Source organism: Ceratotherium simum, chromosome 3 (assembly GCF_057802395.1).
Source record: "Ceratotherium simum simum isolate JZ-2026a chromosome 3, ASM5780239v1, whole genome shotgun sequence".
Classification (NCBI taxonomy): domain Eukaryota; kingdom Metazoa; phylum Chordata; class Mammalia; order Perissodactyla; family Rhinocerotidae; genus Ceratotherium; species Ceratotherium simum.
The window spans coordinates 11111611-11135859 of record NC_141902.1 but is presented as its reverse complement, the minus strand read 5'-3'; the positions used below and the strand labels follow the sequence as shown (position 1 = coordinate 11135859).

General features: G+C 39.5%; 1 protein-coding gene across 1 annotated transcript in view; it reads right to left on the bottom strand.

Moving 5' to 3' along the window:
* SEC23A (SEC23 homolog A, COPII component) overlaps positions 1–20084 on the bottom strand; it is a 58740-nt gene extending 38656 nt beyond the window's left edge. Inside the window, exons 1-8 of the mRNA XM_087422310.1 lie at positions 19983–20084; positions 14096–14337; positions 12344–12401; positions 12042–12128; positions 10873–11109; positions 8013–8092; positions 7074–7218; positions 703–861 (exon numbers count right to left, since the gene is read on the bottom strand). Coding sequence (XP_087278436.1) covers positions 703–861; positions 7074–7218; positions 8013–8092; positions 10873–11109; positions 12042–12128; positions 12344–12401; positions 14096–14316 — 987 coding nt within the window. The 5' untranslated portion in view covers positions 14317–14337; positions 19983–20084. The remainder of the gene's footprint in view (positions 1–702; positions 862–7073; positions 7219–8012; positions 8093–10872; positions 11110–12041; positions 12129–12343; positions 12402–14095; positions 14338–19982) is intronic.
* Between the last annotated feature and the right edge of the window lie 4165 nt (positions 20085–24249).

Below are 24249 nucleotides of genomic sequence, written 5' to 3'. Positions count from 1 at the left end.
CTAGCTAAGAAAAATTCCAAGCTCAAAAGGAAAATTAGGTGGCAGGAAAAAAATATTCACTAATAGTGACAAAATTATCTGTTACTAATTACTTTAAAAAATATAATAAATAATGACTGCCAAAAAGAAATATGAGTTGATAGAGCACAACTAAACTAAAACTGTGAACTCTAGAGAATTTTAAAAAAACAAACAGGGACATTAACAAGCAGAACCAATACAAAGGGTCAAGAATCAATATTAGTGAAAATGTACTATCACAAACCCAAGTAAAAGTGAAGTTACATGAACAGAAAACAACCCACGAGAAAGTGACAGACTACTGTAGCTAGGAACAATAACTAGGACAGCCTCTTGGAAATGAAAAATTGGAAAATGCAAGAAATTTTTCCTGATGGGAAAGACATTCTCTAACACAAATATTAAAAAAGGCACACAGGGTTTCTTTCAGGAGCAAGCTTTAAAGAGATACCTATTGGTATTTAAATTTTTAAATATTACTATTTAAGTTTTTAAATATTTAAAACCAGAAAAATTGTAACTTAAATTATCAAGGAAAAAAAGAGAATATTTCTCCAATTCTAAATAGCAGTAATAGTATCAGACTCCACAATATCAGATTTATCATAAAATATTTATATTCTTCCTCTTTCATCAAATGAATTTTTCTAATAAGGCAAAAAGACTTAAAACCAAAATTACCTTAGTTCCCTTTTTAACATATTTGGCATTATCCTTTTCAATGTCGTGCCATGATCTGATAGGTGTCTTCAATTCATCTCCAACCACCATCCCAGGTCCCTGAGTGGCTGGACCGCCAATGAACATCATGATACGAGCACCAGTGTTGGGAAAAGTACACTATCGGAGAAGGGAACTCGTCAAAAGGAACTCATCAAAAGATTTTAAAAGAAAACATATGGACAATTCTGATAATGAATTCTGATACACTCTTTCTAGAAAACAGAAAAGCATACATTTTCCAAGAAATAAAAGAATCAAACGTTTAAAACAAAATTCAAAAACAAGGTATTTGAATATCTTTCTTTTGAAATCCTATTCCAAACAATAGTGCCTACCTAATTTTAAAATAATCTATAAACAAGAATGTTCTTCCTGCTTAAACTAATTTTAAAATAATCCATAAACAAGGATGTTCTTCCTGCTTAACTAGTCCTACACTGGGAAGAGTAGAGAAAGAAGAAAGGAGGGCATCTTCTTTTGCTTTGTTGTCGTTGTTGTTGTATTTTCGTTTCCTGTGTTTAAAACATAAGCATGACTTATATTTCTAGTTCAAGTTAATGGACTGAGTACTCCAATCTATCTCCCTTTCCTCCTAAGATGCCAGGGAAATGAGAGAAAAGGTATTGTTTAAAAAATAAATAAATAAAAAATAAGAAAGAGTACTATCAGTTGCCCAGAAATTTTGAGGAAGTCAAACAACAGATTAGATTGACAAAAGAATCAAAAAAACACATACACCTGAAATTTATACAATGTTATTAACCAATGTTACCACAATTTAAAAAAAAAAAGAGTAAGAGAAAATGTGTGAAAACACCTTGGTGTAGAGTAAGCATTCAGTGTAGGGAGCTTTTATTACTAACGTTAGCCTGGAATAAAAGTTCCCTGAGATCAAGAGAAAAAAAAAAAAAACACACCCCAGATACCAAAGGAAGCAGATCTTCCCAACGCAATGCCTTAAAAGCTCTACATTTACAGTTGAAAAAAACAAAAGCAGCAATGGACCAAAGAAGGACCGTCAGCTCCAGAAACAGCAGCTAATGACAACAGATTTTGCCATCAGCAGTTCCTGAGAAAGTAGGAAAGCAGGCAATCCGCCCAAAGAAAGTTCTTAGCATGGAAATGGAGGGTTAAGAGACACAGAACAAAGCACATGTTACAATGGATATCATGACAAAGAAGACAACTCTTAACAGATTCTGAAATTCAAATTATTGCAAAAATAAAAATACCTCAGTGGATGGGCTGAAAAGCATGTCTGAAGACTAAGTCAGAGATATAGAAAATAAAGCTGAGGAAATCTCCCAAAAATAAGAGCAAAGAAGGAAAACACGAGGAAAAAAAAGAATAGAGATATAAAGAAATACAGAGGTCTACCATCAATCTAATGAGTTTAGAATAAAAGAAAAAAAGTAAGCTGATGACAGTCTTCAGAAGGAAAGGGCCAACAAGAACCAAACATAATTAATGAAAAAAGAATCAGACCTAAACACAGTCTAATGAAATTTCAGAACTACAAAATTAAAGAGAACATTCTAAAAATGTTTAGTGGGAAAAATAAGTTTCCTAAACAGGAACAAGATGGAGACTACCTCAAATTATCATCAATGTACTGTATGTTGGAGTACTAGACAGGAATGTCTCCAAGATCCTACTGAAGATTATTTTGAACCTACAATTCTATAGCCACTCAAAGTACAAATGAAGTGAGAGGACAAAATAAAAAAACATTCTTAGATATGCAAGAACTCTGAAAATTTATAAGAAACAAAAGAGCTACTGAGTACAATCCAAACAAAATAAGGGAATCTAAAAAAACTTGAAAAGGTATCCTAAGACTGCCACGTGACCGTTTCTCCATCAAGCAGCAGAACTGCAATGACAAACAATGACAGCTCCTGTTCTCTGTGTAATCACTCTACTTTGTCCCACAACTAAGAATATTTATTTAATCATAAGAGAAGTGCTCTTATTTGCAATTTCTACAGGCAGTGATTGGATAAAAATGCGGAGTGCATTTTTCAAGCTACATTACAGCTTCAGAAAAGAATGTAAATGATATAAACTTGGATAATAATTTCAGAAATCACATGATTAACAAATCTGGGAGAAAACAAGGAAGGCTGCCTTTTACTTTATTTTTATATACCCTTGCATCATTTGAATGTTTTTATGAGGTATACTTATTACTTCTATAACTTTCTTAAACTAGTTTAATAAACAAATAAAAATAGTCTTTTCATTCTGGGTATCTAAGATAACAGCAGTCATGTAAAACTGAAACATCAATGAAGAACAAGAACAAATAAAAGTATACAAAACACACACTTTCATAACTAGAACACAAAGAATATCCAAGCTTCAAATAACTTTAAGTAAAACAACAAACACTAAATCCTAGTGAGCTATCCCCCATGCAAGCCTCCACACAGAGCAAGGAGAATGTGGGGGGAAGTACACGGAAGAAAGAAAGAAGAGGGAAGCTAGCAGCCAGCATAGAACAACTGCCAGATTCAAACGAAAACTTAATAAGGGACACTGAGGAAAAGCCAGAAAGTAACCAAGAGAATGAAAATGGAATAAAGAAGTGAAAAGGGTCAGCGATCAAGGAGTTGAATGGAAAACAAGCAAAGATCCAATTCGTATATAAACTGGAATTCTTAAAGAAGATAAACAAAACAATGAAACAAAACTAATACTTAAAACTGTAATCCAAGAAAACTTTATGAAAATAAAAACCTGAATAGACATATAAGCAGGGATCACCATGCACTAGAGAAAATCAACCCACAAGACATTTCCCGCTAATACTATTAGATTATAAAGATAAAGAAAAATTCCTCAAGACCTCTAAGCAAAATGATCAAATAATTTACAAGAGCAAGAGAATCAGACTGGTATCTGCCTTCTCAAAAACAACGTCAAAGCAAAAAAAAACAACAGAACAGCATTTTCAAAAAACTCCAGGAAAGAAAGTGAGAACCAAGGTTATTAAGATCCAATCAAGTTGTCCTTCAAGAATCAAGGCCATAGAAAAACAGTGTAAACATTCAACAGCTTAGGAAATTCTATACTCTTGAGTCTTAAGAATTTTACTAGAAGATGAATTTCATCCAACCAAGGGATGGGGTGGGAATGACACTGCTGAGTGTATCTTTTTTGTACAACTCTGATTTGGAATCATTTTAATATTTCACTACACATCCACAGGCACGCAAAAAAAGAAGGGGACTTTTAAAAAAAGAAATGAACAGAACATACAGCAAATGAATAACATAACCACACTAAGGGGAGAAAGGTGTGGATAACTAATCCAGTTCACTTTTGAATATAGAATATTTTGTCCTATATATCTTCAGAACATTAAATAAATACGGAGCTCTAACTCCTAGGTTTCTTTTTCACAGAGGTATGAACTAGAAATTCTGAAACTATTTCTACATGTATGCTAGGACTGAGCAAATTAAGTAAATATATGTTGAATAATGGGAGCCACTTTCTCACGGTCATAGAGGGAGTTACAAATAAGGAAAGTGGGAAGGGCAGAATAAATTCTGTGGTATTGAGTTGGAAGTGGATGTATCTGAAAGAACTCTTGGTTTTTAACATATATAATGTTCTGTGGTTTTAATAGAGATAGACATACATACACAGATGTATGTCAGAATGTGTAGATATATACGTATGTATGCACACACATATATTTATGTGTGTATATATACACTAATAGAAATGTACATACATATACATACGCACATACATCTATTTCTTAGCTTCATCCACTAGGACCTAGAAGCAATGTCATTCTAGTAACAATGAGCACACAAAGCATCTAGATCTGCTTGGAATCAAAGCTAAAAGGAACCACGGCTTCTAAATGGCTGATTTCAGGTCCAGAGCAGGGAATGTATAAGACGAGCCTTGAACATCTTATTGTACTAGAAAGCAAGGAAATGTTCAAACAATGATGGGGATATATAGTAAGGAACCAGCAGCCAGCCTGAAGGGGCTCCCACTGGCCAAATCTGGGACAATCTGAGCATCGAAATAATGATAGTAAAGGAATACAGTCATGTGCCGCATAACAACATTTCCGTCAACAACAGACCACAAATACAACAGTGATGCCGTAAGATTAGTACCATATAGCCGAGGTGGGCAGTTGGCTATACCATCCAAGCTTGTTTAAGTAGACTGTATTACATTCGCATGACAATGAAATCATCTAACAACACACTTCTCAAAACGTATCCCCCTCGTTAAGCGACCATGACTGTATAACCCACTGCATAAAATAAGAATCCAAGAATCCACACTGATATAAACATATAAATGGGGGAGAAGGGAAAGCTCTTCCTTAAGTAGAAAGCCAACTAATAAATGCAGAAGAAATAATGGAATTGGAAAGTCACTATTTGTCACCCATCATAATAATAACTGATGAGGCAGGAATCATGAATGGATGCTACAACTAGTGGATAAAAGTTTGACAAGTACCCAGTGTATCACCCCATAACATACAATTATAATAGGAAAAACATAACTTTAGAGTGAAGAAATCTGGCAGAAACCACCTTAACCAAGTGATCAAAGCTAACTAACATCAGCAGTAATAAATCGATATCATGGGCTTCCTGATATGCTGCACTGAGCAGAACACATATCAGTTCTGTAATATTCCTGCCAGAAGTGCATAACCTAAATCTACTCATGAGGAAAGATCAGATAAACTCAAATTTGAAGTCATTCTACAAAATAACTAGCCTATACTCTGAAAAAAATATCACTATCATGAAACACAAAGAAAAATTGAAGAACTATTCCAGACTAAAGGACACTGAAGAGACGTGACAACCGAACACAGTGCATGATCCAGGATTTTCTTTTGATATAAAGGGTATCATTGGGGTAACTGGTGAAATCTGAATAAAGTTCACAGACTAGAAAATGGTATATCAATGTTAATTACCTGATTTTGTTAACTGAACTGCAGTTATGCAAGGGAATATTTTTTTAATTAAGAAATGCACACTGAAGTATTTAGAAGTAAAGGGACATCATATTTATAACTGACTTTCAAATGGTTTTTTAAAATTTATATGTGGTGATATATAAATATATATATAGAGAGAGAGAGGATAAAGCAAATGGAATAAAATGTTAACATTTGAGGAATCTGGGTAAAACAGACAAGGGAACTTTTTGAACCATTCTTGTAACTTTTCTGTATGTTTGGAATTACATCAAAGTAGAAAGTTAAAAAGAATGATGATAATAACAGATTATAATTCACTGTATAAAATAGGAAACCATGAGTCCATCATGATATTAATAAATGAATAAATTGAAAGTTTGATAAGGAATGGGATATTTGCATGGTCTCAAAGATCCTCACCACCTAATGTTAATTAACTACAAAGCGGGGGGAAATAAGAATAATTTTACAGTGGAGAAACCTAGCAGACATAACCTTAATGAGTGAGGCATGTGATTATTATCAGCAATGGGGCAAATGAAAATCATGTGCCACTAGACAGGATGTAAGAACACAGCATCACTTTTGTGATATTCCTGCCAATGAAGCAAAACCTGAATCTAACTGTGAGGCTACATCAAGACAAACCTAAATTGAGAGACATTCTCTAAAATAACTGGCCTAAATCTTCCAAAGTGTGGAGGTCATAAAAGTAAAGGGAAGGCTGAGGACCTGCTCCAGACTGAAGGAGACTAAACAGACACAACCACTAAATGCATGCCTCTGAACTAAATCCTTCTAGTAAAAGTAATTATTGTGATAATCAGCAAACTTGAATGAGGTCTGACAACTACATGGTAATAACGTACCAGTGTTAATATTCTGATTTTACTAGTCGTATTGTGGTTACACAGGAGAATACCCTGGTTTATAGGAAACACAACTAAAGTACTCAAGGGATCAGGAACATCATGTCAGCAACTTAATCTCAAATAGCTCAGGAAAAAAAAAATTCTTTTAAACTTTTCTGTAAATTTGATAGAATTTCAAATTTTTAAAAAACATTTTTTAAAAAAAGTCTCTTTTCTAATCATAAAGCTAAGATACGCATAGTGTAAAATTTTCAAATTCTACTTAAAAGTAAAATTCCCATTATGCTACCATTGTTAATATTTGGGTGAATATCCTTCCAGAAGCTTCTCTATACACAAAAGGATATACTGCAGATCAAACTTTAAATAAATAAAATCTACCTGCTTCCTAGGACCTGAGTTTTTCACTCAACATTATCTTATACATATCATCCCACACACACATATACATTGACATTCCAAAACAGAACTGTTGTCACTACCTCAAGGAGTCCTACAGCTATGGAAAGGGCCACCCCAGAGGAACGCAAAGGTCTTTTTCCCTGTGGGACAGGCCAAGGGTCTCGCTGCAGCTCTCCCAGAAGATCTGTGAGATTCATGTCTATTTTCTGTACTGGCTGCAAGAATCTGCAAAACAAAATAAAATAAAGAGCCATTTACAAATGTTTTGTGGGTGAGGGTTTAAGGAACAAACTGTCCACTTTCTTAAAAATAGAGAAAAATAATTTGAATACACAATAGACCAACGGTTCTCAAACTTTTGTGTACATCAGAATCAGTGGAAGAGCTTGTTTTAAGACAGACTGCTGGTTCCAGAGTTTTGTTTCAGTAGGTCTGGGGTGGGGCCCAAGAATTTGCATTTCAAACAAGTTCCCAGCTGTGGCTGTCTCTATAGGTCCAGGAACCACACTGAGTACAACTGCTATAAATGAAACACTCAAACCAAGCAGTTCTTCAGGACCGCATCTTTCATTGGCCAATCTAGTAAGTTTTAAGGTTACTGAAATAATTATGAGAAGATACATCAACTCAATTTTAGCAATACCACCTCTGATTAGAAAGATAAGGGGGAAAAGCTACCTCTAAGGCTAAGAAGGCAAAATGAAAAGCTTCTGAGGCTCTATTTTTGTTGGCTGCCCTCAACCACAAAAGTTATTTTGAACCTAAAAATAGAAAATCAGGAATATATCAAAACTAAAGTAACTCCTTACATTGTAGTGATAAGAAACTAGCCAATGATAAGAAACATTGACGTGATTCTGCCTTAACTCTTTAAAAAGTATACTAATGTAATCTATTGATATTCCTAAAAATATTTTATAATATAGTATCACTGAATGTCTATGTTCAAGTTAAGGGTATTGGATGCTTAAAATAGCTGCATGAACTGTAAAATCCTCTTTGCTGTATTTAATTATTACCTATTGGAAGGAGGTGGCTGCTGTACCTGTGGTCCACGTGTTGCTTGAGTAACAGGTACTTTAGAGAGCCCCAGCATTTCCTGTAAAGAGAGTATTTCTGTGATATCCATTTACTTACTCCTACAAAGATGCATCAACTATGTACCAGATGCAAGGAGCTGTGCTAGGCACTAGGAACACAAAAATAAAGAACACACACGCTCTTTCCTCAGAAAGCAAAGGGTCCAGTTGGGGAAACTGCCAGGTAAACAATAACAACACAATGAAATAATCACCGTGAGAGAACAAAATACAAGGTGCTATGTGAGCAAAGAAGAGGAATACCACTAGCTCAGAAATACTGTATTCCCAATTAATAGTCAAATTAAGTTAACTGTGTCACTTAAACCTCTATATTTCTTTTTTTTTTCGTTTGGTGAGGAAGATTAGCCCTGAGCTAACATATGATGCCAATCTTCCTCTTTTTTTTTTGCTGAGGAAGATTAGCCCTGAGCTAACATCTGATGCCAATCCTCCTCTTTTTTTTTGCTGAGGAAGACTGGCCCTCAGCTAACATCTGTGCCCATCTTCCTTACTTTATATGGGACTTTATATGGCTTGACAAGCGGTGCATCAGTGCGTGCCAGGGATCCGAACCCGTGAACCCTGGGCCACCTAAGCGGACATGGGCACTTAGCCGCTACACCACCAGGCCGTCCCCAGAAAGTTTAAGATTTGAATCCAGGACTATTTGGGCAGCAAAGACCAGGCCCTTTTCAACCGGATGGATAGAGAAGGAAGATAAAAATATTTTAATGGAGAAAAAAACTGTAGTCTGCAGGCATTCATTGCCTGTTGCAAAAAGGCAGACGTTTTGTGTGTTATGTATGTATTATATAATTTGGGTAAAATGTGCTCTACAATCAGAACATTAAACCACTTTAAATAAATTTGTAATTTAAAAACAACATTAATAATAGTAAATACTGGGCTGGTCTGGTGGTTTAGCGGTTAAGTGCGCGCGCTCCGCTGCTGGCGGCCTGGGTTTGGATCCTGGGCACGCACCAATGCACCGCTTCTCCGGCCATGCTGAGGCCGCGTCCCACAAACAGCAACTAGAAGGATGTGCAGCTATGACATACAACTATCTACTGGGGCTTTGGGGAGAAAAAAGGAGGAGGATTGGCAATAGATGTTAGCTCAGAGCCAGTCTTCCTCAGCAAAAAGAGGAGGATTAGCATGTATGTTAGCTCAGGGCTGATCTCCCTCACAAAAAAAATAAAACATAAAAATAATAGTAAATACTTAAAGGCATAATCCATTTAATTCTCATGACCACCCTGTAATGTAAATACTATTATTACCTCCCTTTTACAGATGAAAAAACTAAGGCATACAAAGGTTAAAAGCTGCCCACTTTCTCTCCTGTCTCATGGAAGCAGATGACCCTCCTCTCCACGGCACCTGCTTCCTGTACTCCTGAAGGAACTCCACCACATCTTCTGAAACCTCCCTCTCCTCAGCTCACCCTTGCTTTTCACTCACCCCTGCTTTTCACTCACCCCCTATAGTCTCTTTCCCTTCTGTGTATAAACACATTCAAGTGTCCCTCCTAAGGAAAACCTCTTTAACTCAGATCTCTCTCTCTCTCTCTCTCTCAAACTCCCACATTATCGCCTTCCTTTCAACAATAAACCTCTTGAGGGCCGGCCCCATGGCTTAGCGGTTGAGTGCGCACGCTCTGCTGCTGGCGGCCCGGGTTGGGATCCCGGGCGCGCACCGACGCACCACTTGTCCTGCCATGCTGAGGCCGCGTCCCACATACAGCAACTAGAAGGATGTGCAGCTATGACATACAACTATCTACTGGGGCTTTGGGGGAAAAAATAAATAAATAAAAGTAACAATAAACTTCTGGAAAGAACACAGACTCTGATTTTCTCCACTTCCTCATATCTTATTCACTACTCATTCACTTTCATTATCCTCCCCAGTCGAATCTGCAAATTCCTCCAGTGTTTCCTATCTCAGTTAACTGTAGCACCACTATCCCAGTCTGCCAAGCTTCAAATTAGCCACCTTCAAAATCTTCTTTTCGTTTTCATTTTTAGGCTATCTGGATACCTCCCAAGTCTGATTTCATGTCTATCTATGCCAGGCTTATCTATCACCTTCTAGGGTAACTGTTCTAATCTGGGGGTTGTATCAGAACCATTTAGAAAATTTTTCAAAACACTTACATGCACAATCCTACCATCCCAACCACCTCCCAATATAAGCACATACTCACTCACTCTCTCATGGTCTATCAAATTCTCTGGGCAGAAAAAGATTTTGAAAACCATCCCCAGATGATCGTAGCATGCTACACATAACTCCTCTGCGTTGGAAGACAAAGCTTCCATTCGCCCCAAAGATAAAAAATGTTGTCCTAGTGTACAATAAAAATATATATTCATAGTTCATATATTAAGAACTCTGAAGCCTTAAACTATCACTCTCTGCCAAACACAATGAAAGTGTTTAGTTCCTAAATGAGATGTCAAGAAACAAAAGCTAATATTCTCTGGTTGCTTTCTCTCAGTTTTCAGCATGACTCTTCTATAAGCCCTTCAAATCTCTAGTAAAATACCTTCAGTTTTACCCTAAATTTTAAAGATAGCATTGAAAGTGAAGGGGCTTCAATCTGTATGATAACAATTTAAGGCAAATGAAAGAAAACTGATGCCAACACTAAATTTAAAGACTTTGTTATAATATAAATATATTAGTCATTCATAATAAACATATTTTCTAGACACTTATATCCAGAAGGCATTTATAGACATATCTAGAGTGATGCTCACAGAGCATCACTGAAACCACCACTCTTCTTGTTTACCTGCAGTTGTTTGGCAGACAGATCTTTTGTTCCTCTGAAGACATAGCTCTTTGAAATGCCCTCACATCCAAGCTCATGAACCTGCACCATTCTCCCAAAAGTAATAAGTCCAACCAAAGCTGTAGGTGGTAAAAGACTTAATGACATCTGCATAGATTCTTTCAGGGCTTGTAAATCTTCATCTTCCATGCAAGTATCAACCACATAGAGGAATATCAAGGGCATCTGAGGACCACGCTTTTAAAAAATGTTGCAGTAAGAAAAAAATATTGTTTAAAAGTATTAACACTTCAGCACAATATACAAGGATAATCAATAGAGCACTGATTTAATAATTTACAGTACATTCATACAATAGAATCCTAATAAAGCCATTTCAGAAATGAAATGGTCTATACATGCATGGAAAGACATCCAAGACATGTCATCAAGTGAAAAACCAAGTTTAAAAACATTATTTATAGTTACATAGAGGAGAATTCACTTTCAATTTTACTTAACTGCATGAGCTTTCATTTCTTATAACAAGTATTTATTTCTTTTAAAATAAGAAAACAGTAACTATACAGCTTAGAAACAAAATGAGGTGATTTTTATAAAATAATTATCTAAACCTGAATTGGACTGTAAGAGAAATGGAAACCAGCCAGGCTGGACAAATTACTGACAGGCTCCCGTGAACTTTGGTTCTGCTTTCTTTACAACATTCACAAAGGATATTACTTTCACAGCTAAATATGGAAACAACTATGTAAAGCTGTTCAGAAGAGGAAGAAAAATGATCTTCCTAACAGGGACCAACGCAGGAATAATTTCATTAATTAGACTTGGGGATATATCATCAGGCTCCAGCATCATATTGACTAAGTATCTGCGAACTGACCTTCCAACCACAAAGCAAGATTGATACTTTACTGTTTACTGATCTACTCCGTATAGCAAATCACACCACCCCACCCAACAGTCTGGCCACCCAGCAAATAACTACAATAGACAAATTACCTTGCTCAAATTGACCTTGATAGTTCTTACCTTTGAAATGCTCCATCAATTCAATGTGAGAATCAAGAATGAGGTCTTTTAAGTCATTTCATTCAACTATTATTTTGATATAAAGTAAATTATTGGATATTTAAAACTTTCTTAAAGATTTACTCTTATGTTCTTACCAGAACCACATATTCAATGCTAGAAAACTGAGGTAAAAGTTCAGCAGGTTGATTCAGCTCAGATATACCAGCATAAGTAGGCGGAAACTACAGGCAGAAAAAAACAAAAATTTTTAACAAATTATTTGCAGAAAGAATAATAAAACTTTAAACAGAAAATAATTATTTCCTGATCATTTAATTACTAACAAATATATTTTCATCATATGAAAAACTATTCCATCTTTCTTTTTAAATATGCATTTTCCTGCAAATTTAGACCAGTATTATAGCATTAACACTTGCAATGAGGCTTTTCTTACCTGATTCCTTTGATAACAAAAGTTGCAAGCCCAGAGTTTTGCTCGATAATCCACTTGACTGTTTTAAGAAAAGGAATAATAGCTCATGTTTCAGTTCAATTTTGCCATGATCCTAATATTAATAAAACTAATTTCTTTCTAAAACATGAATGCATTCAAATTGATAATCAAAGTGATCTTTAAAAGCCATGTATTTTGAGACGCTGCCAATATCTAATCCATGTTTAACATATACAAGTTCACCTAAATGAAAATATTGTAACTTCTTATAGAAAATATCAATAAAATTAAGATTATTCTATTTTTCTCTTCAAATGTCAGACTTCTGTCATTTCTATAACTTCTATACTTCTATACTCAGACCTAGAAAACATTTATTCAATTCAAAAATCTATTTATTGAATGCTTAATATGTACCAGATATCATTCTAGGTGCTGGTGATATATCAGTAAACAAGATAGCTAAGTTTCCTGCTTTCATGGAGCTTATATTCTAGAAGGGAAAGACAGACAACATAGAAGTAGATGCATAAACACAGAAGATACTTTCACATAGTGATAACAAAGATTAAAGAAAACAAAGCAGGATGTGAGAATGTGTTTTGGAGGGCTACTTTAAAGGAAGGTCTCCTTAAATAAACTGAAATATGACCTAAAGGGCCGGCCCTGTGGCTTGGTGGTTAAGTGCGCGCGCTGCGATGCTGGTGGCCCGGGTTCGGATCCCGGGTGCGCATCGAGGCACCACTTCTCCGTTCATCCTGAGGCCGAGTCCCGCATACAGCAACTAGAAGGATGTGCAGCTACGACATACAACTATCCACTGGGGCTTTGGGGGGAAAAAAAATAAAATAAATAAAATCTTTAAAAAAAAAAAAAAAAAGAAATATGACCTAAATGAAAAGGAACCAGTCACAAGAAAATCTGGGGACAGAGCAATCGAGGCAGAACATACAGTTACTGCACAAGTTCCAAGGTAGGAATAAGTTGGGTATATTCAAAGATCAGAAAGAGGGTAAGGTATAATGTAGATGAGAATAAGGAAAATGGATGATACAAGATGAAGGCAGAGATATTAGAGGCTAGCTCACGTAGGGCTTCACAGATCTTAACAGGGGATTTACACTTTTCATTCCAAGTATAAGAAGCAGCTATTGGAGAACTTTAATTGTCTGATATCCATTTATAAAATCTAGCTTCTGGGTGGAGAACAGACTGATAAAGTTAAGAACAGAAACAGGGAGACCAGTTAGGAGGAGAATGAAACTGTCCAGGAAAAAGACCGCATATCTTGAAGTAGAGTGTACTAGCAGAGACTGAGTACAACAGACTGCAGTAATGCTCTGCAAGTAGAACTGACCAGATTTGCTAGCGGATTGGGTGGGGAGAGGGATTGGAAAAAGGAATAAAAGATGATTGAGATTCTGGCTTATGCAACAAGAAATCACATTTTTCAAACAGCATGCCACACAATTATGACTCTTCTAATGACACAATATGGGTTGATACGCAGCTAGCACCAGTATCTAGAGAATACTGATAGGATCTAATGGATTATTCAGGGACAATTTTACATTTGGTCTCTTATCAAGTCACTACAACTAGAATGACCTTAAAATCTTAAAGCTCTTTGGGTTTGACGACCCTAATTTGAAAAAGTAACAACAAAAATAAAGACATTTATATATAAACAAGAAAGTAACTACATTTTTTAATCATATTGCCACCTTAGTTTTTTCCATATATTTTAATTACCATAAAGGATTCAAAACTGCCCGGCAAGTGGTCCTACTACACAGAACCGGCTCATATTGAATAGGTGGTAAATCAGGCCTCTCCTTCAGTGGTGTAAACAAGGCTGCTACCGGAACCACCATTCTTGTAGCTTCTAGTCGACTTGATGGCCAAACGTTCCAACTAAATCGGACTCCATCTCGTTCTTCATTTTGTTGAATGAATTCCAAATAGGTTGTCATTGTACAGCTTGATATTTATTTCTGTAACAAAATTAAAAGATATTTTCAAATTCTCTTAAGAAAATTCAAAATAAGTATGTTTTTCCCACTTTCAGCAATATTAATCCATTAGAAATTGTGACCAAATGAAAATATTTATCTCAGAAAAAATATTAGCAAGCAACAATAACCTCATTTATAACAAAATAATGAATGACCCTACGAAACCCAATGCCTATTAGGCCCAAGAAGAGGTATTTTATCCTTTTTTATTCACTCTTGAAAAAACTATAGCAAAAATGATAAATAATAAAACAAGTGTCTTACTTATGTAAAAGTCTATAGGAAAGAAAGGCAAAAATGGAAAATCTAGATCTTATGTTTTCCATATCAGCCTTGCAAGTTACATTATTCTAATAAACAGATTATCAAAAACATTAAATTCTAAAACTCATACAGTTTTCAATCCAGACAATGACAAGTTTTCACTAAAATTGCTAGAAGAGAATGTTTAACAGGGCATAAGAAAAAGATTTTTCTAAAACTGGCTACTTCTGTTTTAGACGGCTAATTTTTTTATTGTGCATATAGAGGATATTTTGGCACAAGAAATAAAATGCTTGATAAGTGGTGTTGCCTATGATTTATGCATCATTGAACCTCTTTCGCAGAAACTTAATTCAGATAACATTCTAATTCATGAGAGTATTTTAAACTCGAATTTGAGATATATAATTTCAATATAATCATTTTTTTTTTTTTTTTAAAGATTTTATTTATTCATTTTTTTCCCCCCAAAGCCCCAGCAGATAGTTGTATGTCATAGGTTCACATCCTTCTAGTTGCTGTACGTGGGACTCGGCCCCGCGCTGGACGGAGAAGTGGTGCCTCGGGGTGCGCCCGGGATCCGAACCCGGGCCGCCAGCATCAGAGCGCGCTAACTTAACCGCTAAGCCACGGAGCCGGCCCACAATATAATCATTTAAATTTACTACCAGGAGGAGGAGGACGCCGCTCTAGTTAGGGCCCTGTTTCAAAAGACATCTCCATCTTGTTACTCGCTAATGCCTATCTAAGATGCCAGCTTTCCTACCTACCAACAGTTCTATCTCCTGCTCTGAAACTGCAACAGTGGTTAGTGATGGAAGAAAACTGTAAAATTTAAAGGTCTGAGAGGACAAAGAGTTTCAAGTGCTATGTGGTAGGCCAAAAGATTTGTGGCAGAGATGAAGGACATCAAGAACTACAGAATTATGAAGGGAGGGTACCAAAAGAGCCAACATGGATGATGAAGTTGCTAAGGACGACGATGGAAAGAGGAAACGATTCTAAAATGTAAGCGAGGGAAGGGAAGGTATTATTTGAAAAAACCATATTACATATAACAATAATTTTAATTTTGGAAAAACTTCCAAATAGATTTTGATCATATAAATTACATAAAATGAAGCTTAACAAATTTAAGTATCTTAAGCAGCTAAGAACTTTCTCTTCTTTAAAAGAAATAAGAATGTTATATGTCAATTATATCTCAATTTAAAAAATAAAAAAATAGGGTAGGCCCCGTGGCTTGGCGGTTAAATGCGCACGCTCCGCTGCTGGCGGCCCAGGTTCGGATCCCGGGAGCGCACCAATGCACCGCTTCTCTGGCCATGCTAAGGCCTCGCGTCCCACATACAGCAACTAGAAGGATGTGCAGCTAGGACATACAAGTATCTACTGGGGCTTTGGGGGGAAAATTAAATAAATAAATAAAATTATAAAAAATAAATAAATAAAAGATAAAAAAATAAAAATGAAACACTACATCTCCTCCTATCAGAATCTCAGAGACAACTAGAGAATTTTATGTTAATCAAAAGCAATATGGATTTTTTCAAAGATTGATAAAGGGTAAAGAGGAATCCTAAGATAACTAAATTTGTTTGGAAAAGATTATCTTGAAGATAAATATAGGAGACAGCTTTGAGAAGGATGGTAAGAGCTTTCAAGAAAAAGCGGCTGTTGAAAGATAACAGAGGGGAGTCAGAAGACACCAGCCTCAGTTTTAACCCAGGTGACAGTAAGAGGAGAAACAACCTCCTCTGGGAGAGAAATCCAGTTTTTAGCAAGAGCTTCTATGCTACAGATGTGAATATAAATCCTAAGACTGTGCAACCCCTTCCATTACTTCTACAGAAAATAAAGCAAATGAGGTTTTCTGTTTATTACTTTATTGCATCTATAATCTAAAATGCATCACCAAAAAGCATTAAAATACCAACTAAAATATTCCAGACCAATGAGTGTTGTTCATCTGAACCACAAAACACAAAAAAATGTTTCTAGTGACTATTTTCTCAATTCTCCAAGAATGGTACATAACTAGTACTTAGGTATTTGCCACACATTTTCTCAAAAATGGATGAAGTGAGCCTGTCACCTGGAAAACAACTGACAGTATTTGTCGCCAATGATAAAATTTAAGCTTTCAAGCACATATTAAAATTTCTGAAAACTGACATCCACTACCACGAGCTTCACAGCTTCCGAATATGTAAAGGCTTTTCTGAAAAGATCAGTGGTGATATTAATGTGATTTTTTTAAATATGGTATAATGAAATATGTCAACATTTAGAAGATATACATTATTTAGTGAAGCAATATCTCCCAAATGATCAATTCATGATGCTACAAAATCATGCATGGGTAAATGATCCGTTCAAAATGCAGAACAGACCAATAGGTTTTAAGGCAACAGAGTACAAAAAGTTCACTTCTAAAGTTTCAGACTCCACACTGCAATTAACCCTTGATTTCTTAATTAAAACCGCTGAGTTTGGGTGTAGTATCAAAGAATATACACAATTACCTGAAAAACTTATTAAAATATCCCTCCTTTTTCCAACTGCATATCTCTGTGAGGTCAGATTTCCTCACACATTTCAACCAAAACAATGTATCACAATAGTCTGAATGCAGAAGTAGATATGAAAATCCACCTGTCTTCTATTAAGCCAGTTTTTTTTTTTTTGTATGCTCAATAATGTTTGAGAGTATAAAGAGGGGCTGGCCCAGTGGCATAGCGGTTAAGTTCGAGTGCTCCGCTTCGGCGGCCTAGGGTTCACAGGTTCAGATCCCGGGCGCAGACCAACGCACCTCTCGTCAGGCCATGCTGTGGCAGTGTCCCATATAAAGTAGAGGAAGATGGGCACGGATGTTAGCCCAGGGCCAATCTTCCTCAGCAAAAAAGAGCAGGACTGGCAACAGACGTTAGCTCAGGGCTAATCTTCCTCACAAAAAAAGAAGAGCATAAACGGGTCCTGAGAACCACGGCCTTAGGACACTAGGGCTTAATTCAATCAGGGAACCTAGTAGAGAAAGGCTCTGTGAGACTAAGCATGAAGACATTTCCACACAGGCAATGGCCAGGTTTAAGTTTCTACAATAGGTAACAAGGCCACCAGTAACTCCACATCCTTGTGCTTTTTTTTTTTGCTGACAAAGATTAGCCCTGAACTAACACCTGTGCCAATCCTCCTCTATTTTGTATGTGGGTCACTGCCACAGCATGGCTGACAAGTGGTGTAGGTCTATGCCTGGGATCTAAACCCATGAACCAGGGCTGCTGAAGCAGAGCATGCAGAACTTAACCACTAGGCCACTGGGCCAGCCCCTCCACGAACTTACTTTTTATTAAGACATACTAAATATCACCTGAGTGATACTTGAGCACAATTCCCCTCCCCTTCCTCACTGTTTCCTCTCAATCTCTCTGCTCTAAAATGGGATTTGCTCGCTAAATCACATCTATTTTATTTCAAAAATGTCCCACTTGTTTCTTCTTAACTGGTCCAATTACATGGCTATGCACAACACCTGTCCAACTTCCCTCGCCTTTCCAAAGTAGGAATTGCTCAATCTTAACATCACTACTTCTAGTACAAAATTTGCCACGCTTGGTCCCACATCCAACAATGGCATATCTGAAACAAAGTTCTTTTACAAGCTAGCTTTTTACAAAATGACATTATTTGATAAGCACTCTCCCCTAACATTATGTTTGCATAAAACCATAAAACCAAATAAATATGATTCAGACAAAGTATTAGGATGCAGACTTAACATACTAGTCATTACATAAAAAAGAAAGCAGTACAAAACACAAAAGAGGGGCCAGCCGCGTGGCTTAGCGGTTAAGTCTGCGCTCCGCTACTGGTGGCCCGGGGTTTGGATCCCGGGCGCGCACCAGGGCACCGACGCACCACTTCTCCAGCCATGCAGAGGCAGCGTCCCACATACGGCAACTAGAAGGATGTGCAACTACGACATACAACTATCTACTGGGGCTTTGGGGAAAAAAAGGAGGAGGAGGATTGCCAATAGATGTTAGCTCAGAGCCAGTCTTCCTCAGCAAAAAGAGGATTGGCATGGGTGTTAGCTCAGGGCTGATCTTTCTCACAAAAAAAAAACCCACAAAAGACCATTCTAAAGAAATGTCTTATTTTTCAGCACAACTTATAATCAGTGGGAGTTACTTTAGTTAAATAATTTCTTATGGTATAAGAAGCAAAGCATTATGTCACTTTAACCAAGCATATCAAATACGTGCCCACAGCATTTTAAAAGGCTTTACCTATGATATGGTTTTTCAATATTCCCACTTTAGCCCTTTTATAGACACCTAAGGGAAAAACATCCTAAATTGCAAGGAAAATCTGAGTTCCTTCCAATCAGACCTATTTGTTAACAGACAGTTAAATGTGCCTCTCCTAATTTTCAGTCCCAGGATCCTCAATAAAGCGTCTTCCACTACTCCCCATGCCTCGGTTTATGATCTTGGACAAACAGCTTAACCTCTCTGATCCTCAATTTCTCATCAGTAAAACGAGGGGTTTGGGCTAGAAAACTACAAGCTTCCTTCTAACTAAAATTCTACAAGACAATTAAAAATGGTTGAACTTCCAAAATGATGTTAATTAGACTACCGGAGAAGGGAGAGAAGGAAGACTTAACATGCATTTATATTTAAATCTAAGACATTTTTTAACCGAGTTAATTTGGCTAGTTATCCACGGCTTTGAGGGGTGGAGGTTGAAGTTCACGTGAAAACGTGCACTCAACATACTCCAGTGAATTACACGTCGATTTACTATGACCTTTCCCATCAAAACGGGAAAACCCAGGGCCGAACGGGAGCAGGTAGGACTGGCCGGGCCTGAACACTAATCGCTCCGGGAGTCGGGGCCCACGGCGCTCGCTTTACCCGGCACTCTTCCCCCATCCCCTTAGCTCCCAAGGCCGAACTACAGGTGACGGCGTCGCCTGGGTTCAAAGTCTAGGGCACTTCACAGGCAAGGCATGAACCCAGGAGCCCGAGAGCGCGGGCGACGAGGGCCGGGTCGGGGAGGCAGGGCGCCCCAGAGGCGGCGGCGGGGGCGGCGAGACGCTCCAACCGCCGCTTTTCACCGACTCCCAGCGCCCGATCCGGGGAGCGGGGTCAGGGGCCGGGCGGGGCAGAGCGCGGCGGCTGAGCCTGACGGGCTCAGGGCTCACCGCTGCCCCGCCGGGCCCAGCCGCCGCCCCGGCGCGCCACGCCGCCCGCCGGCACCACCCGGAGACCCCGGCCCGCCCGCCGTCCCTACCCTGCCCGCCGCGCGCCCGCGGCTCCCGGGAGCCGAGAGGTGGCGGCCGAGGTCGTCCTCACCACAGTGCCCGCTACGAGATCCGCTCCTGTGGCTGCCTCCGCCCTGCAAGAGCAGCCCTCCCCGCCGAGCCGGAGCAGCCGTGGCACCGCAGTCAAGCCGCGCCCCGCCCCCGGCCCCCGCGCAGGACGCCGCCCGGCCAACATGGCCGAGCCGCCCCTGCCACGTCAGGGGGCGGGGCGAGGGGCGGGGCCGGGGCGAGGGGCGGGGGCAGGGCGGGGCGGGGCGACCTGGCCCGCGAACTGAGGCGGGGGTGGGACCCTGGCGGAGCGGCCCCGGGGCAGGGGGCGAGGGGAGAGAGGCGGAGAAGGAGGGGCCAGAGACGGGCAAGGAGGGGCCAGAGCCGGGCAAGGAGGGGCCAGAGCCGGGAGCGGGGCGCCCCGGCCCGCGAACTGAGGGGAGGGTGGGACCCTGGCGGAGCGGCCCCCGGGGCAGGGGGCGAGGGGCGAGGCGGAGAAGGAGGGGCCGGAGCGGGGGCGGGGCGCCCCGGCCCGCGAACTGAGGCGAGGGTGGGACCCTGGCGGAGCGGCCCCCGGGGCAGGGGGCGAGGGGCGAGGCGGGGAAGGAGGGGCCGGGGCGGGGGCGGGGCGCCCGAGACTAACCCCGCAGAAGGACGGGGGAGGGGCGAGGGGCCCGGGCGGCGCTGGAGCGCGACGTGGGGGCAGCGGGGCGCAGCGTCGCCCCCTCTCCCCGAGCCGCGGCGGATCCTCGCTGCGGGCGGCGGGGAGGGTGGGAGCTGCTTCTGCGGCTCCGCTCAGAGAGAAATGGAGGCGTCCTCGAGGACATGGTCTCCGTTCCTAGAACCACAAACCAAATCTCCCCTGAAAAATCAAAGTGAGAAGGCCGTTCTTTCACTTAGTGCAACAAGTACTTGCTAAACATCTACCATGTGCCAGGCACAGTAGCGATGCTGGTGCTATAACGAAGGCAAAACAAGCCAAACCCCCTGGCCTGGAAGAATTTAGATATGATTTATGCAGTCATAGTCAGTCTACGTCTTTCCTCCTGCACTGCCTCTGCCACCCCTCCTAACCCCCCCCCCAATCTTGGCTGACTTTGATGCGTTTTCTGCTTCTCTTTCAAGAAAAGAGCTGAGCAAAATGAGACAGAAACAAGATGTCAAGACAGTCGAGCTTGGCGGTCTCAGGCAACCCCATCCTTCAGTGGGCTTGCTCACGGAATTAATTAGTTATGACAACACCTAAAATCCTGCAAAGCTTAGTCCTATAGGCTTACAGAATTGGAAAAAAGATCAAATCCTTGTTCTTCAAAGCTTATGTTCATGCGAAATAACATGCGCGCCAAACATATATTTTTCTTTCTATAATGTGTATGCTAAGGTTGTTTGGTAAGATAGAAGAGGATGAGTTTGCTTGTCAAATTTTAATACAATCCTGAAGAAGAAATGAGAATTAAAAGCCAAAATTCAATGCAGGCCTGCAAATAAAGTGGGTCAGGGTGCCACCTTAATGAGGATCCCAGACTGAAAGCACAGCAAATAAAGAGCATGGACAATGGTATAAAGGTGGAATTAGAACATTCACAAAAAAGAAACAAGATCCAAGAATGAGTAGGGTAAAGATATAAACAGACTGAAGAGATTGATCGCCCAGGTTCCTGGTCAGTGTAAGAGAGGAATTCAGACACTGACACAACCGCAACAGCAAGCAAGCAAAGATGTATTAGAGGAAAGGTCTGATACACTCCAAGTGAGGAGAGGGCAGTGCCAGAGAACGCATCTGCCCTGTGTCTTGGGTTAGCTTTCTTTTTATCAGGGCTGTTTAGAAGGGAATTAGCATTATTTGGTTATCTGCCAACAATGGTTTTTCCTCCACCACAGGTCAGAAGGGGGAGTTCTTGACTTTTTAAGGGAATCTCCAGAACTGTCATGGCAGTCATCCCCAGAGGAAGGTGGGCTAATGCATACAGAATTCATGTGTAAATTAAAGGGAGGTCAATGTCCTCTAGAGGTATATAGCAGAAGGCTTTGTATGCATTGTTTGTGCACTTGTTATCTTTATCTTCGTGGTTGAAGGTCTCAGACTCCGGTGGCGGTGGCGGTGGCGGTGGCGGTGGCGGCGCCAGGTGGGTCTTAGTTCCCCTTTATATCTTGTAGGACGCCTGCAAGATGCTTCTTTGATGTAGTAAGTTCTCCAGCTGTGATTCCCGCCCCCCTCACACCTGGATGCCAGTAAGATGCTCCACTGATGCAGCAAGGTCTCCAGCTATGATCCCCCACTCATGTCTACCTAGCTACCAATCTCAAATAGACACACATGAGAGGATCCATGGGTATCCTAGAATTCAGTGAGGAATAAACCAAAGTATAGCACCTTTCGTAATTTCATGGTCCCCAGAAAGGTATCTTTGCCATTCAGCTCAGTGAAGTGTAAGTCGTCATAATTTCTTTCTTTTTGGCTGAACAAACACTTTTATTCCCTATTACAATGAAATAAATGTTAGGATGGGTAATTCATTTATATCTGTCTTTATGTACTTCAAGGTGAATGACTTTAAGAATTTAACCCTCAGGGCCGGCCCTGTGGCTTGGTGGTTAAGTGCGCGCGCTGCGATGCTGGTGGCCCGGGTTCGGATCCCGGGTGCGCATCGAGGCACCACTTCTCCTTTCATCCTGAGGCCGAGTCCCGCATACAGCAACTAGAAGGATGTGCAGCTACGACATACAACTATCCACTGGGGCTTTGAGGGGAAAAAATAAAATAAAGAATTTAACCCTCAGATATATCATCAGGATCTACTGGACCCAACTTTAGTTTTCTGGGGTTTTCTTTTTCTGGAGTTCTATTTGTAAGGCTTGATATCTCATGTCTTTTATTCTTTTGTCTTCCAAAGAACAAAGAGAAAATTTATTTTTTTAAAAAAGAATAAAACTTTTTCTATTTGTAATTGCCATATGGGTCCATTGGACTCTTGTAAATCTAGGATACATCATGGGATCCTAGTGATCTTATTTTTCCTATATCTTGACAGATTCTGCTGCTTCATCATCCATGGAATTATTTCATCACTCATCAATTATTCCAAACTATGCTTAAAAAAAGACTACAAAAGGGGGCCGGCCCAGTGGCGTAGTGGTCAAGTTTGGACTCTCTGCTTCAGCAGCCTGGGGTTCACAGGTTCAGATCCCAGGTGCAGACCTACACACCGCTTATCAAGTCATGCTGTGGCAGGTGTCCCACATATAAAGTAGAGGAAGGATGTTAGCTCGGGTCCAATCTTCCTCAGCAAAAAGAGGAGGATTGGCAACAGATGTTAGCTCAGGGCTAATCTTCCTCACCAAAAAAAAAAGACTATTTTAGTCTTAAGAAAATGGAAGAATGATGGAATTACCTAAGATCATACAATAGTGAAATGTCATCACTATTGCATCATTCTTCAGTTTTCTTTTTGCAGTGCCCCAAGTACTACAGCATCTTTCAAGATCTTTGTACTATGCTTTTAGTTTTCATTGAATATGGTTGAGAATTCAGAAATCAGAAGATGAATGCAGCAAGACAGAGAACGACATGCCAGACCCTAAGAATGCTGGTGAAATCTTACACTATGAATCTTTTTTTTTTTTTTATAATTTTATTTATTTATTTTTTCCCCCAAAGCCCCAGTAGATAGTTGTACATCATAGTTTCACATCCTTCTAGTTGCTGTATGTGGGACATGGCCTCAGCATGGCCGGACAAGTGGTGCGTCGGTGCGCGCCCAGGATCCGAACCCGGGCGCCAGCAGCAGAGCGTGCGCACTTAACCGCTAAGCCATGGGGCCGGCCCAACACTATGAATCTTTAGTGGACCATCTCCTAGATGAATTTCTCAAACTCAAGAATCAATGAGTTAACAATATATTTCTAAGGACAAAAAGGAAATATGGTATTCTCATCTAGTTATTCATTCAAAAGGAATAACTTCAACACAATATTTTGCAACAAGAATCTGGGCGATCTCATTTTGCTAAGAGCACATATTACAGTATTTCATCTTTTATGATGTTTATATGGATAAATTTACTTGATATGATTCTTAAGTGCACAAATACTAATGGCAGTTGTGTATACCAAGATGATAGGAAAGAAACAGATAATCTAGAAATTAAAATTTCTTTGGGTTGATCATTTATAAAACTAAAAATACAAATGTTTTGCAATCAGGCAGCAAGAAGATGGCTATCCTCTCTTCAACAAAACTATGACCTTTTAAAGGTTTCAAAAAATTCATCAAGTCTTGTATTTTGATGATGCAAGTGCAAGAAGATCCA